General features: G+C 37.3%; 2 protein-coding genes across 2 annotated transcripts; both read right to left on the bottom strand.

The window, feature by feature from the left end:
• Positions 1 to 925: 925 nt before the first annotated feature.
• On the bottom strand, positions 926 to 2,485 carry LOC308695585 (interferon-induced protein 44-like; the record flags this gene model as incomplete). The annotated part of the gene is made up of 6 exons (XM_081373770.1): positions 926 to 991; positions 1,080 to 1,180; positions 1,395 to 1,566; positions 1,692 to 1,844; positions 1,920 to 2,115; positions 2,463 to 2,485. 6 exons carry the CDS (start codon positions 2,483 to 2,485, stop codon positions 926 to 928), a joined length of 711 nt encoding a protein of 236 aa, XP_081229896.1.
• A 1,487-nt stretch (positions 2,486 to 3,972) lies between these two features.
• On the bottom strand, positions 3,973 to 14,568 carry map1sb (microtubule-associated protein 1Sb). Its single transcript, XM_081373924.1, has 7 exons — positions 14,402 to 14,568; positions 12,803 to 12,904; positions 11,319 to 11,401; positions 10,794 to 10,934; positions 7,495 to 10,606; positions 7,213 to 7,418; positions 3,973 to 6,836 (listed from the first exon to the last, which is right to left on the bottom strand). Exons 1-7 carry the CDS (start codon positions 14,547 to 14,549, stop codon positions 6,678 to 6,680), a joined length of 3,951 nt encoding a protein of 1,316 aa, XP_081230050.1. The 5' UTR covers positions 14,550 to 14,568; the 3' UTR covers positions 3,973 to 6,677.
• Between the last annotated feature and the right edge of the window lie 999 nt (positions 14,569 to 15,567).

Below are 15,567 nucleotides of genomic sequence, written 5' to 3'. Positions count from 1 at the left end.
TTCTCTAATGGTCACATGGTAAACAAATAAAATACATATCTTGTTTTATCTATTTATTCATTTTTTATTCTTTTCATTTGAAAATTGTATCATTTAAAAAAAAAAACTCAGTGTGGGAAACCCTGACGTAATGTAAAATTTAATGCACTTCATGTTATTCATATATTTTCTTTCTTTTTGTATTTTCGTTCAAAACTATATTTCATTCATTCCTGTTCAAATCAGTGTGATTTAATGAGTTAGGTCAAAAGTAATCTAAAAGTAGTCAGATTATATTACCTTAAATGTGTAATGTAATGGATTATACTAACTACAATATTTGTCATGTAATTTGGAATCAGTAACCGACTACAATTGCACTGCAAAAGGTGCAACAAAGCACACATGAAGCCAAGATGCAATTATATTGAAACATTTAATACAAAAACAAATTACCAGAAGCAAAAGAAAACTTGTTTCATCACAGAACCAAGAAGGTGAAATAACTCGAAAAAGCTTAACAGCAAATTACCAAAGCACAAACAAATAACAATAATAAAATAATAAAGCAGATGACACCGGAAACCAAACACATTCGATTTACAAATGGCTGCGTCCTCTCTTAAAAATAAGTAAGGGTCCCTAAACTAACTCAGAGAGATGAAAGGAGTAATGATGTCACGCATTTACAGAGAGAGGAAAACACTCAAAGCACAGACTGTAACAAATATAAATGTATGCGTTTAAAACCGAAAGATTCAATTTGTTAATACAAATAATAGGCTACATCCATCTTTAGGTCAGACAAGGAAAAGAGACTGAGCTCTACTTAGGATTGCCCTCTGGATTGTAAAAATCATCAAAAAAGCCCTCAGCGGCTCTGAGTATCTGAACAACAGCGTTTAGAAGCAGTATGTCAGTTTTGAGGGTCTATTTCCAGTTCTTGTTAGTAGTTCTTCACTGGGATCACAGCAAACATGGAAACTCCAAGCTGAGCGCTCACCTCTTGCACCTGTCACAAAACATTTAATCATACTCAAGAACAAGATGTGAAAGAGACCAGTATAGAATACTGACAATAAAGTCATATTCATTTGTACCATTTTGTTGATATAGTGGCTCTGGTAGACATTTTTCAGGTCTTCTGCCACTAAGGGACAGGCCTCATCCACCTTAGTGAGCAGAACCAGCTGAGGAATACCTGAAGTACAGAATAACATCTTAAATGCCATAAAATCCCATAGATCATTAAACTATGGGTGAAGCAGCCCTAGTGGTTAAATATTTATGTTAGTTGTACACTCAATCCCCACAAGAGGTGCTCTTGAGAAAGGATTTTCATCATTTAAACGACAAAATACACTCATGTCACTTGAAATGAATTCAAATCTGTTTCATTATTGTCAGTCACCCACCGAGCTGGTTGGTTTTCTTTCGAAAAACCACAAACTTTTCGATCATTTTGTCAGAGAGGAGCTTGAATTTGCTGGTGTCAATCACATACACCACACAGTGAATCTTGTCCTTCAGGTCAGGAGATTTATGGTAAGCAGGGGAGTCTGGTTGTATAGGCATTGATGGGTTCAACTAAGAAAAAGATATGTCAAATATCTTTAAATCATCAAGAATAAAAAAAAAATGTATTCCTGTAACTAGCTAGTAAAATATCTTCTAAACCTATTATTATGTTTATCTTTTACTGAAGTTCTCACCTGATACTTGTCTTGAATGTGACCCTTCAAAATACTGGCAAAATCATCTACATCCAGACCGCTGTTCAAACCCTCCTCCAGACCCATCGAGTCACACAGAGCGAAGGGAACATGGCTGACACCGCTGCCTGGCCTTATGTGGTAGGTACGGAACTATATTGCACAAATATTTGTAATACAGAACAGAGAGGTGTAATCAGAGGTGTAATAATCAAATTGCACTTCTACCTGAGTAGTCAAACTGGTTCCAGCAGTGCCAGTGTTGGCCTGGGTGCTCACATAACCCTTGAATACAGAGTTGATAGAGTTGAAGAAGCTTGATTTCCCAGCCCCAACAGGACCCACCAGTAGAATCCGAGCCTGTTTAACTGAGCTTAAAGAAGGCTTCCAGTCCGAGATGATGCTCAAGAGCTCCTTCCTTCTCCTAAAAACATTATTAATTATAATTGTCAAATTCCTTAAAGGTACAATATGTAAGATTTTTGTAATAAAATATCCAAAAATCACTTTCACAGTGTGATATTTTTCCTGCACTTGTGTACTTACAATATCCCAAAAGTTCCTAAAGATTTTTAATTTCAGAGAAATTCCAATTTTAAATAATGGTTCGTCCCTGGTCATTGTCGCCTGCCAATGACGTAATATCCGCGTTACCCTGGTTTCCGCTCGTACTGCCATAGTAACCATGGCGACAAACGTGGACAACTGAGTTACGTCTAAATAAAACACCGCTGCGTTAGCTCACAAGTTTAATTCGTCAAATAAACTGACCTGTGTGAGTAGTATTTCTGCATTTGCGGGTAGTTCGGTAGAATTAAATGTCTTATCTCCTTTATATCCGCGGGACTCGCATGTGGCGCTGATATCAGTCTCTCATTAGTAATCGTGCCATGTTTCATACCACAGTCATGTTAAAAACATCAATGTATTCAGATTCACTCATCCATAAACATTATTAGATCCATCAGCATGACGACAAGTTCCATAATTCCGCTTATGCACCATCAACCTACGCCTTTGTTATTGTAAGAGGTTAGTGACCGCTAGCGGCGAAAAAAATTACATATTGTAGCTTTAAACACTCCTGAGGCACAGTTAGTCAGAAGCATTTCATAAAAGACTTTGATATTAAAAACAAAGAAACCAGACCACATTGACTGATTTATTGAATCTGAATTATTTTTAAGAAGACACTGAATTTGGTTTGCTTCACTCACTCAGAGCTCCACTGCACATTTCTCCATGGTATAGAGAATTACAGTGACTCTCTCATGAAAAGTGAATCGCAGCTTCTCTATGTTTCAAGCCATATGATTGGCTGTTCGCTGCTGATGTCACACTTTCATGTGCACATGCTCCATGAACGGTTCATGATGAATCGGAGAAATTTGATGACCAGTGTCATGGTACCAACAAAGCCTGATTGGATTGGTTTGGTTTTATCAACTCAAAACTATCCCACAACCATGAGTTTGTTCAACTAATATCATGCTACCAGCCCCTGGACTATGAAGTCCTAAACTAAAATAAACAAGATTTATTTAAAAACAACTGTGCTAATCTGAACTAGCATGACTGAGGTTGTCTATAAAACATGGAATGAACCATGAAAAGCTTAAAATGGTATGGAACAGTGTCCCGGTTCCAAAACTGTAACTGTGTCCCAATTCAGAAGCTGCATCCATCGAAGGACTCAGACTTCAGAGGCTGCACCCTTCGAAGGCCACGAAGGTCGGAATGAGCAATGTTAAATGGTACGGTCAAGCCAGCGGAGGATTGTTCTTGTCGCCTAGCAACTGTGACAGCTGCCTTTGATGAGTGGCAGTAACTTTTGTACTGGACTTATAAGTTATATTAAACTGTCTGAAAACAAGGCACTAAGGCAGGGTTTCAGAAACTGTCTAAATATGTTCACCATGGTCAATTTCTGTATTGCATCTTAGTAAGATACAAGTCAACAGCTTACTTGTTTGTCTGTGTTTCCACACTTCTGCAGTGTAGAGAGAGTACTTGCGCATGGATACCAGATTGAAAAGATTAAATACAACACTGGGTAGAAAGTGTTCTTTTTACAGAAAAGATCTGTGTTGAATAGAATCAACATAATAGTATAATGACAATTTCATATTTTTGTTGAAATCTCATTATTGTTTCACCATTAAATGTTTTTGCAAAAGGGATGATGAAACAACATCACTTCATAACATTAATTCAGTGACATTACCATTGTTTGTTATCTCACCATTATTTCGAAATTAAGTGTGGGTGCAAAAGTAATATTGAACCAACATCACTTTGTAACTTTTATTATTAATTAGCATTGACACATCAATATTGTATTAACATTGTTTAAATGATTTCTTGTTATCTGGGATAGTCCAATTTAATTATATTCAACCATTTTTATTGATACTTTGCAGTAATTCCTGAATTTTTTTTATCTCAACTTTTAGCAATCTTTTCCTCAAATGATGTCTGTGCATTGTGTGATTGTAAATACTTTGCTGATTCCTTGTCAGTGTGATAGGATAAAACAATGACATTTAAATGTTTTAATTCATATCATTCATATTACTTAGCCTATATTACACTTTCCTCTATATGATTGTAGCAATGCATGAATTAAAAATTATTCTGTGCCCCACAAACCAACCAGACATTCTCTTTACAGTGCTGAATTAAGGAGATGCATCTAGAAAAATAAAGGAGCAGTATGCACTGCATCAGCAGTCAGTAACAGAAGCACAGTAGGCATACAGTAGATATCAGAGGCTCAGCACTGCAGTTACAATTTATACTTTGTGCCACACAGTTGCCACTTTTTCTTATCACATTTCCAAATGGGATGAACTGAAATTGTCACTTACATGCCATCATATTTATACAGATTTCATAGTGATTTTCTATTATAGTGCAGTAAATTCATACCATATCTGTGTGAATTGGTGTGAAGCTACCGGTCCTCAAACAGTCAAAGGGACTGGAAAATGGTATAATACTATCCTTTTCAGAGCAATGCAATGGTCTTCATGCACAATGGCATAATCAATGCAATTCTCTAGCTCATTCACACACATAAACCAAAATAATGCATTTTCCAAAGAAGTGTTTACCTCTTCCATAGAAAGATCTGACCTCGGGGGCTATGTTAAAGCTTGCAGTATTTAATTACTACTGTCTACTTTTGTGTAGTGAGAATCTATTAAATACTCTTCTTAATAACAAATCAGTGCAATTATACTCATTGAGTAAATACATATATAGGTGTTGATTTAATATTTGTGATTTTACTGTGTATTTTAGTCCTTAACTACCTGCTTAGGAATCCTTCACGAACGCAAAATATGTTGTTTGGTGAAGCATCTGGTGAGAACATAACTTTACATATGAATGGTGGTGAAATTTGTGTATGTGTCCCTTTAAATAAGTAGGGATGCACCGATACCACTTTTTCCAGAACGAGTCCGATACCGATACTCCCATTTTTGGTACTCGCTGATACCGATACCTGTATTTTCACTGCATTTCTAATTTTTAAATGTATAAGAAGATAAACCAAAAGAATATAAATCATATTAGTTGGCTTACTTTGTTCATCAAATATATATTTCCTTCAGTTATTTTCATGCTTAATTAAGCCATTCTATTGCTCTATCATATTTTATCTTTCATTTAATAGCACATCACATATTTAGAGCAGCTCCAGAAGGGCTCAGTGCAGAGGATTGGGTCAGTGGTACAAATGTTTAGACACCAGTGAAATATCAATTCTTTATTCCAAATTTGAAAAAAAAAAAAAAATACAAAAACTACCAGCCTAATTAATGTGAATTTAAAACATTAATAAAGACAAGTAAGCAGTCAGTAATAAAATAAGAACAAATAATCAAATTACACATAGCACAAATAAATACAATAGACCAAAGAAAGGCTACAAATGAAATAAACAGTGTTTTTAGAGTTCTCAGTGTTTTAGAGATCTAAAAATTTGAATAAAGTAATCAAATGTGAAAAAACATTGCATATTCTTTACTGTATAAATTAAATATGGATGGATCTTTTTGTAAAGGTGAAAAGGGTAGCCTATTTAGTCAAGAGCAGTGGGTAATTTATTTGTCCATTGTTTGATTAACATTAAAACACAGCAGCAGGTTTATTTCCTGCTGCCCCTTTAAGACCGAACGCACGTACTCATTTGAATATACTGTCTACGTTCACTTGAGATATAACCGACTTTGTTTACTGGGATACTCGCTAGGACGGGCGTTTTTACATAAATTTGTGTGAATTCGTCCGTACAAGCGCAAGACGTAAAAAAGACCATTCAATTCAGTATTCGCGCGCTGTCAATCAAGACGTTGGTTTTCGGAGCGCTCGTTTTGGAAGTTTCGTTCATGGAACTTCTTGACCTGCAAACGTCCTGTAATAATGTAGGGAACCACTCATTATACATAAATCAGGTAACAGTTCATGTTTTACTTACATATGATTTAGTTTTAATCCAAATAACACGTGCTGAGTAAACGATCAGCAATCAAGATCATTCAACAGAAGTGCGCTCTCTCTCTCTCTCTCTCGTCAGTTAACAAATAATAAGCTACATCAAACCTCGTTTTACATTTTTTGCCACTGACATCCGACTGAACTACAAACTTTCCATTGACGTCTGTGAAACTGGATGTGCTCGACTAACTCTTGCGTCTGTGCCGCTGCGCGTTTTTCTCTTATCAGCTCGCGCATCACAGCTATATAGGCGTTACTATATTTTGTTTATTATTGCACTAATAAGATACATTTACTTCATAGACAGCCTTCTTTTTTTGGACACAAACACTGTTTACACACTGCCTGGTATCGGTTGTTGGTATCGGAGCATTTTTACGAGTACATGAGCATAGTATCGCCCCATGGTATCGGTGCATCCCTATAAATAAGCATGGAATACACAGATGGAAAATGTAAAGCATGTGTCATATCCCAGTCCATCTAGCAGAACTCTACTTTACAAGCAGGGAATGTTTCCTCCTGCATAGCCACAGTGCTGTTGCTGCCTAGGACTGTAATGCCCAGTTGCCGTTGTTTTTCTTGAGTTTCCCGATACCACTCATGCATCATCAGTGACTCAAACGTGGGAATCAGGGTCACCTAGAAGTTTACACAAAGATAAAACAGACTAAGTATGCTACATTATCCCCACAAAAATGTAGTAGCTTTTAAAGGTGCATTATAGAAGATTGTTTTGGGTCCACTCTGATATGGTGATCACAGGCAACCATAGGTCTAACTATCCATGTAGAAGTGGCATGACAGAAAGTGGCATGACAAAAAACAATTAAAGTAACTTGCGATTATATGTTTATATACAGTATGTATATATGTAACATATATATATATATATATATATATATATATATATATATATATATATATATATATATATATATATATGTTGATAGAGAGGTCAAAGTTCTGTGGAGTTTCTTTGAATTGACTTCTTCTGCATATATCTACTCATACATACCGGCGCATCCTCAGGCCATACAGATTTTCCCTCCAATAATGCATCCAGAATGGACCTCATCAAGCTTTCTTTGAGTGTGTCGTCTCCACTTATTATATAACAGGACGATCGCAAGCGACAGAAAAACTCAACATCAACAGTGGAAGCTCCATGGCCCGACGGAAGGTAAGCCAGGTCCAAGTATACTGAAGTGCCAACCTTGCTACCTGTTGATGCATTATGACAGTCAGTAACAGAAAAATATATTTATACAAAAATAAACAATGTGAAATCAGTTCAAACCTGCTGTTGTCGATCGTTTAGAAGCAGAGCCTGTGCTACGACTAGCCATTATGTCCCCTGCTGAGCTGCTTCTTGAGCCGCTAACAGAAGTACCTTGACTGCCAGCCCTGGTTTTGGTGCCTTGTGTTAAAACACTAGAAGATGTTAACCTCTGTGTAACTCTTGCTGCTTTTCTGCCTTTTGTTGCACCAGGCTTTATGTTGCTGACAGGATCAGGCATACAAGCACCAGGCTGAGGTGGAAGAGGAGGTAAGTCTTTCAGAGGTGCGGGTGGGGGATCCTTCGGCAAAGGATGATTCCCTCTGCAAGAATTCACACCATCATTTAGGTTCTGGGATTGCAGGTTCACAACCCCTTCTTCATCAGAATCCAGAAGTCCGTCTGCAGTAATGGATGGGCAATCCTCTACACCAGGATGTATATCTGAGTCTGTTGCCATGAAAAAATAGTCGCTGGCCGAAGTGAGAGGGGTCTCCTGAGCTGGATAAGTGGCCTTGTTACCTGAACATGAAGGTGGAAGGGGCTTAGCTACATCTTGGGAGTGGTCACTATCTTCAGAAAGGTTCAATGGGCTGGTGTTACTAAAACCTAGTGACAGTGGATCCTCTTGATCGCCAACCGGCTTGAAATGTTTGAACTCACATGGAGAGACCAAGCAAAGGTCAACATCGTGGGTACCATCAAATACTGGACAATGCGGTCCAGATGAACACCCTTCTGGGCCATCATGAGGTGCCCTCTGGGTGTGAGGCTTCTTTAAAGACAAAGACATTCCTACTTTGAAATCAGAATTGACATGGTGTCCATTGGAGTAAGATGTTTCGTCTTCGTTGGTGGACTCGCTCACTGTTGGCAGCACTTGTTCAAAAGACATCGACAATGATTCATCAACCTCAGTGGACTGTGGTGAACTTACTTCTGCAGGCATTGAGTGTGTGGTGGTGGTAACAGTGGGAGATATATCAGGCATTATATCCTTGAAAGAGCTGAGAGACAGGAAACTAGAATGCTTCTCTTTGGAGGAAGTTGAGATACTTTCTTGGTTACTTTTAGGGCATCCGGACTCTGAAAACTTGGACAATCCCATCTGCTGGCTCTCTGAACCAAGACACATCTTAACGCCAAAACTACTATAATCTTTTGAGGCCCAGGTCTCTTCAGGTGACAAGTGATAAGGAGTATGACCAGCACTATTTGGACGTGATCTAGGAGATGTTAGCTCTAACGTCTTTTCATCGGGACTGACACAAACTTCCTCATGCCCATCTTTAAAAGTCCCATCAAGCAACGTATACTCAGTGGGAGTGAGGTCTAGATTCACACAGAGCTCATTTTTTGTTTTGACAAAGGGTCTCGCAGATGCTCCGGACTTGCTAGGATTTACAATGCTACTACATATAGACTGGACATTACCTGTTGAGACATTTTTCATGTTCCCAAAGTCAACAGTTTGTAAATCATGTTGTTCTCGACCCATTTCCAGAAAATCTGCGGTCATATCTTCTGGTGAAGACATAATGGAGCAATTTATATCTTCTGAGTCTGTTGACAACTTCTGATTCTGCTGCTCCTTGTTTGATTTAAAGTTTTTGGCTTTGTCCTCAGCCTGTTTGTGTAATTTTGCTTCGTTTTTTACATTTCCAGGCTTATTTGAGTTCAGTAATCCTGCAGAGGTTTTCTTGATATCTTTTCCAAGAGGCTTTGTTGCTTTTCTCTCTTCGGGTCTGCTCTCTAACTTTGGTCTTCTCATTGAAGCATTTTTGCTACCTGACATTTCTCTTTGTCCATTTTCTTGTTTCTTTGAGTCTGATATGTTTATTTTTTCATTGCTCTTGTCCTTCAAAGACTCCTTCCTTGTAACTAGTCTGGAGTGTTTAGGTTTCACGTTGCTTTCTACAGATTTCAACTTTTCTTCACTTTTCAGATCATTCCCATTCATGCCTTTGGTTTTGTCTTTTAGCTCTAGATCTCCACGAACAGCTCTGTCTTTTGAAGCACCATTACTTGGTCTGGATTCATTTTTGACAGATTTGGAACTGTCCTGACTCTCTGCAACTTTTGGATTCTTATCCGATTTTGATGTTTCAAAATCATTTGAGCACACCACAGGGCGCTTAAGAAACTCTAGATGCTTCAGTCTCTCCAGACCATCCATTATCTTTCCTTGTGGTGTAGATCCAGGGAAGAGAACTCTGATGATTTTCTCCATTGGGTTAGCAGGATGCCAAACAAGCAAAGCACATATAGAGACCAAAGAGGTTAGGTGGCCATCTAAGCTCTTGGATTTGGAACTATTATCTGGCCAGTTATTCATGAAAGACTCTACTTCTTTGCTACGTTTGACTGGATTTAGGATGTAAAGCTCAAGGCATCCCACTCCCATTTTCTGGAAAAGAATAACTGGTTCAATGGAGCCACTTGAATTGCGAAAAAGTGGTTCTGGTGAGATCTTTAGTTTTTCCAAATGCTGTAAAATAAGTGCTCCTAGATCACTGCTTCGTAGTACATTAGGATCACCCTGAAGTTTTTTAAGTCTGTTTGGAGCATTTAGGAAAACCACACCTAGCTCTGGAGAGATTAGATTCTTTGCCCATTGCTCCTTTTCCTGTGAGTCAGTTTCATTTTCCTCGAGTTCTGTGACCTTCCTCTCCAACAGGCTGTTAACTCCTGGCAGGTTGTCTGTTCCAAAATGTGTGAGCAGCACTGAGTCAACACGGTCCAAATGCCTGACAAGTTTCCAGAAGCAAGAGCGTGGATCTGCTCCACCATTTACCAAAATATTGAAACCATTGACAGCAAAAAAGGCACAGTCACCTCTCCCTCCTGGAAAGACATAACAGCACGGACGACACAGCTTGAGAAATCCTACTGTGCCAGGTGGCTCTAAGAGATCAAATGGAGACTGTGGCTCTATGGACTCAAAAATGTGGTCCGTGAACTCTTGAAGGCCCCCCATTTTGGGTAGTACCATTAGAGGATTCACCTTAATGTCGATAATGTCATGTATGTTGTGCTTCCCTAGCACTGAGTTTTTCCATTTTCCAGTTTTAGGGCAGCTTAAGGTGAGGTTTGCTTTGCCATGTGTGCTTATAGAGTTTAAGAGAACTTGAATCTGTTGGAAATGTACAGAAAACAGCTTTAATTCAAATATATGAGAAATTACATTAGAGCACAACAGATTCATTTGTAATGCTCAGAAGAATCATATTATATTCAACTATAGCTACTTTTTCAAATCCACTATTAATGTGAGGAAAACACTTTAAGATATTGGCATACACATTTACAGTCTGGCAAACCTCTTCATCTAAAAAGATCTGGATGAAATCATTTGGAGTGAACTGCCCCGTGTGCAGGACCAGATCCCCAGAGTCCTCAAGAGACTGTCCCGTGAGCACCAGCAATTTGTGCCGAGGTATGGATGATATCAAGCTCTGGACCTGAATAAAAAAAAAAAAAAAAGAATAATTATAAATTACAATAATATTTCAATGTATATTTAATATATACATAAATATATATATGCATATCATGTTTCTACAAAGTGGACAAGGAATACAGCAAATATACAGGTAACACACATCTGTGTGTGGTATATACAGTATATATATACTTTTTGTTACAAATGTTTACGTTAAAAAAAGACACTCAATTTTACTTGCAGGACTGGTAACTGTTTGCCAAGGCACTAAATTTAGCCTTAATATATCTAATGTGCTAATTATTACATATCTATCTAATTTAATCTAATTTATTGATTATTGTGTAATACAAATAAATAAAATTGAGGAAGAGAAGAATAGATGCCTTTAACAGTCACACACCTCAGAGTAGAGAAACCCTTCAGATGGATTTACTACAACTTTAATTTCCAGTACATCTGAACTGAAATGAAATGTCTTCTGACCTAAGATGGAATTGTAGGGAGACAAATAAAATGGGTCAATAGGGAAATAATCAGAATAAGTACACAAAGATGGCATGCATATGTGGATTTCTCAACCGCAAATATTAATGCATTGCATACTAATGAAAAAAACACTGCACGATAAGGTAAATCAAAGCAAACTAAACTAAAAATTATGCACCTCTACAGTGTAAGAACTGTGTAAGAGCAATGCAAAATAAAAGAACAAGACGTTTTTTCATGAGTATTAGATATGCAAACGTCTTACTATAGTTTGTCAGCAAAATCGCTTTCAAAACTAATGCAAGAATATGTTCCACTGCTGTTTTTTCACCAGCAGCCAAAGTCTGAACAATTGGTAGAAAGCCCTTCCTTCCTGTCTTTCTGCTGTGTGTACGGAAATAGCAAATTAGGACCAACTGGCCATCCTAAATACAACATTTACTGAATAATAGAATTGGGAGGTACAGAAGTTACGATTGTGCGCAGTACACAGTTCACACAGTCTTCATTACACAATATAAATTTATAATTATATTACACAATATTAAAATTATAATGAATGAACGATTCTCCCCCAATAAAGCAAAGAAAACATACTTGTGCATTTTTACATCAGACAGGCTGCAATAAAATATACACGTATAAGCCTATAAATAATACATAAATATCTGCTATTCGAGCCCGATCTCACGAGAAAGCGTACAAATTCTACGAGGTGGCTTATTCGTACGAATTCATACGACCTGGCTCGTACGAATTAATACGATTTTTGCAAAATCGTACATATTTTACGAATTGGCCAATTCGTGTGAATTCATACGAATGACCTACCCCTGACCCCGCCCCTAAACCTACCCATCACGTGGGTTTAGACAAATCGTACAAATTCGTACGAGCTAGGTCGTACGAATTAGTACGAATTAGCCAACTTTTTATCATTCGTACGAATTCGTACGAATTGGTCGTGAGATAGCGTTGGCTATTCTCATGTTTGGCATGACCCATAATTCTTTTAATATAGGAATATGCAGTTGTTGTTATTGTTTTGTTTTGTTTTTAAACTGAAATATTTTCATAATCAGATTATGGTAATGGATTTAATGAGTGTACACAACTCATACACATTGAAAATATGACTATGTACCATTATTAAGTGGAGTAGCATTGTGCATGTCTGATACTTTAAATGGAGCTGTGCTGGGGCAGAACTACACAGTCGCTTCTTTGTTAATTCATAAGATTGCATCCCACACTTAAATATCATGAGCTACAAATTATTCCCAACAGTGTTCTTCAAAAGCATAGCTCATGTATTTCACTGCCAACCCAAATTTGCTTCTTGTTGTATAGGCCTACCTCACAAACTTGTGTCTACTGTATGACTTTGAAAAAGTTTACCTCTTATGTCTTTTGATTCATATGAAGAATGCTGAGAAGTAAAGAGCTTCAGCTGCTCATCCAAGTTACACACTGCCAGGTCCACATCCCATGCCCGAACACCTAAATGTAAGGAGCTGCAATTATCTTTACGAATTGAAATCATTATCAAAACTCAATGAATTAAAACATGTGCTAATGTCCTTATTGACACTTACTGTACTGGGTTTACAAAAACAACGTTGATTTGAGAGCAAGCAGACTTAACCCCCCAGAGCAAAAGCACTGCAGTCAGCATGTCATTGAAATATCATGTGAGACTCATTGTGGCTTTAAGAGACAAATAAAATGGTTGGCTGACTGGCTTATCAAAAAAGCTTTGTTTTGTGGCATTGGTCTCCAATACTCATGAAATATAAACGCCTCTGAGCAGCATGTTCTCATCTAATATGACCATAAAAAATCCGACTCATCACTTCTTGCACTGAAATAAATAAATAAACAAACAAACATTTAACAATGTCGGCATAACCAGCAGGTAAATTTCCTGATATAGATAGGAAAAAAGGTGGACTGACAATAAAGCCATACTGTAATATTGTAAGATTTAAAACCTGACATATTAATTGTGTGAAGTCCAGCTTAAATGAAAGCAAATATGAAAGAAATCATTTAATTTGACTGTAAGATCTTATTCATATTTCTTTGTAAAGAGGTTTCCATTTTTGCCTGCTCACCATGTTGACAAGCTCTTCTCAGTTTTTTGATCGATTCACTCAGACATCTGTGCTGTCAACATCTGACATATTGTTAAAGCCTCAAATGAATGACTAATGGCACCTCTGTCTCTGTTGTTGAAATGTTGATGACTGCCTTGCTGGAAAATCCATTTTACACTGGTAGCTTTTTTGTTTTGTAGCATGCTCTGGATTCTAGCTGGTCTACGGTGATCATTTGGCTATCTTAGACCAGCTGTTCCAAAACACAACTAGATTAACAACTTCAAAATCAAAGTTGGATTTCTCATCAGGGTGATGCCACTAAAATTATGTAAGCAAAAAAATGACCGCTGGGGTGGGTGTGAACATGCAGCCTAAACTGTTGATGTGTGATACTTAAAATACGAATTCGTTTCTATATAATGACTGTCACATAGGCTACTACTAAACCGAGAAACCAGTGATACTAAGTTCAGCATACTGGAAAGGGTGATGCACAAGGTGGCTATTTTGATGTTTACTGATGTCATAACACTGCAGTGCAGGGAACAGCTGCGCGAATCTTGTACCAGAATATACATGGTATTATTGCTTTAAAAGCTATAGTCTATAAGGCATATACGAGAGCTTGTTGAAATATGCGTAAAAATGTATTGCTGAACGCGACAGAAAGTGACTGGCGCAATGAGTCGCACTGTGTTGATTGTGTTTCATCCATCTCTATTCACCAAAGAACGAACCGCTGAATAACAAAATCAAAGAATGGAATATCCACATGCTCGCAACCAGTTCCACGACACATAGATGTGAGAAATAATGATAATATCAAATAAACATTATAACAGTTTGGATTAACACTGTTATTATTATTCCTAGAAATTCAACATTTAAAAATGAATACCTCGTTCAATCTCCACCACAATATAGTCCAGTATGTGCGGTCTATAGAGCGCACCGATTACAATCAACATCGAGTATTTGTCATTGCTGAATCCAGGATGGGCTGTCAGGTCTTCTGATTCCATCGCTGCCGTTACACCCGACGCCATGTTGGAAAGTTATTCTTATGATGTAATACACAAGCAATCGATTCAAGCGTTATTGAAGGAACAGGCGGATAATTTGAATGAAACTGAAGCTGTCCAATCGAAGTCAGGATTCAGACCGCCTTGTTGCAAGCATCATAGGCTATTGCAGCAATCTTCAACATTGTTTTTGCATTTAACAGGAATCAAATAGGAAAAACACGAGTGCAGTAAAATGCATTCATTCAGTTAAATAGATGTTGATGAACGAAAAACAACTAACCATTCAGTAACTCTTTATTTTGAATTTGCAAGTCACTTTACACAGCAGTAATAAATGAAAAAAACAAAACATCATTTAGCTATCTTAAGGCATTTTAAAATAAAAAAGAGGCATCCTTGTGGACAGCCACATAAGGCATCCAACTTTCACTTTTACATATAGGCCTACCTCACAATGTTCACATTGTATCACACTTAAGATTTTTTGTAAAAAAGAAGACCACATGTGAGTGATGGAATGATGGTCAACAATAATAAAAATACATGCACGAACAACACGCACATTGGAGTGCATGATATCATGAGTATCATGAGACTACATACGAGTAGGCCAATCGCTGTAAAATATTTTCAGCTAACTTGTAGCCTGTCATTTTTTTGCTGTCAAATCGCTATCCTTCAGTAATTAAAGTCAAAGTGGTCGAAAAATTGCTCATCACTTATCACTGCAGGACAGGACAGTATTATTATTAGGCTATTATTATTATTACCCTATTATTATTATTATTATTATTATTATTATTATTATTATTATTAATTACCGAAGGATGTAGACTAAACTTTTTTTTTTCCAGTTTCCAGTTATTATTCATAACTTCACAAGAACCTCTTGCTGTTCCTCTACCTGTAATATATGAAGAGTTCAGATGCAAAAGCCTCTAAGTGCCATCTTAAATTTTCTTCTAGAATGATCATTTTTATAAAGCTTGTATATTTAAGTTAAGTAATTTCACAATTAATAGGTAATTTGCATTGCCAT

The sequence above is a fragment of the Scardinius erythrophthalmus genome (assembly GCF_964197995.2).
Source record: "Scardinius erythrophthalmus genome assembly, chromosome: 9".
Classification (NCBI taxonomy): Eukaryota; Metazoa; Chordata; class Actinopteri; order Cypriniformes; family Leuciscidae; genus Scardinius; species Scardinius erythrophthalmus.
The sequence above is the reverse complement of the archived record's forward strand: the minus strand, read 5'-3'. Positions and strand labels throughout refer to the sequence as shown.

Coding starts and splice junctions, on each gene's coding strand:
- map1sb (XM_081373924.1), bottom strand. CDS start 14,549: ATGGCGTCGGGTGTAACGGCAGCGATGGAATCAGAAGACCTGACAGCC. Junction 10,607..10,793: donor AGATCTTTTTAGATGAAGAG/GTTTGCCAGACT, acceptor CATTTCCAACAG/ATTCAAGTTCTCTTAAACTC. Junction 7,419..7,494: donor TAAACGATCGACAACAGCAG/GTTTGAACTGAT, acceptor ATGCATCAACAG/GTAGCAAGGTTGGCACTTCA.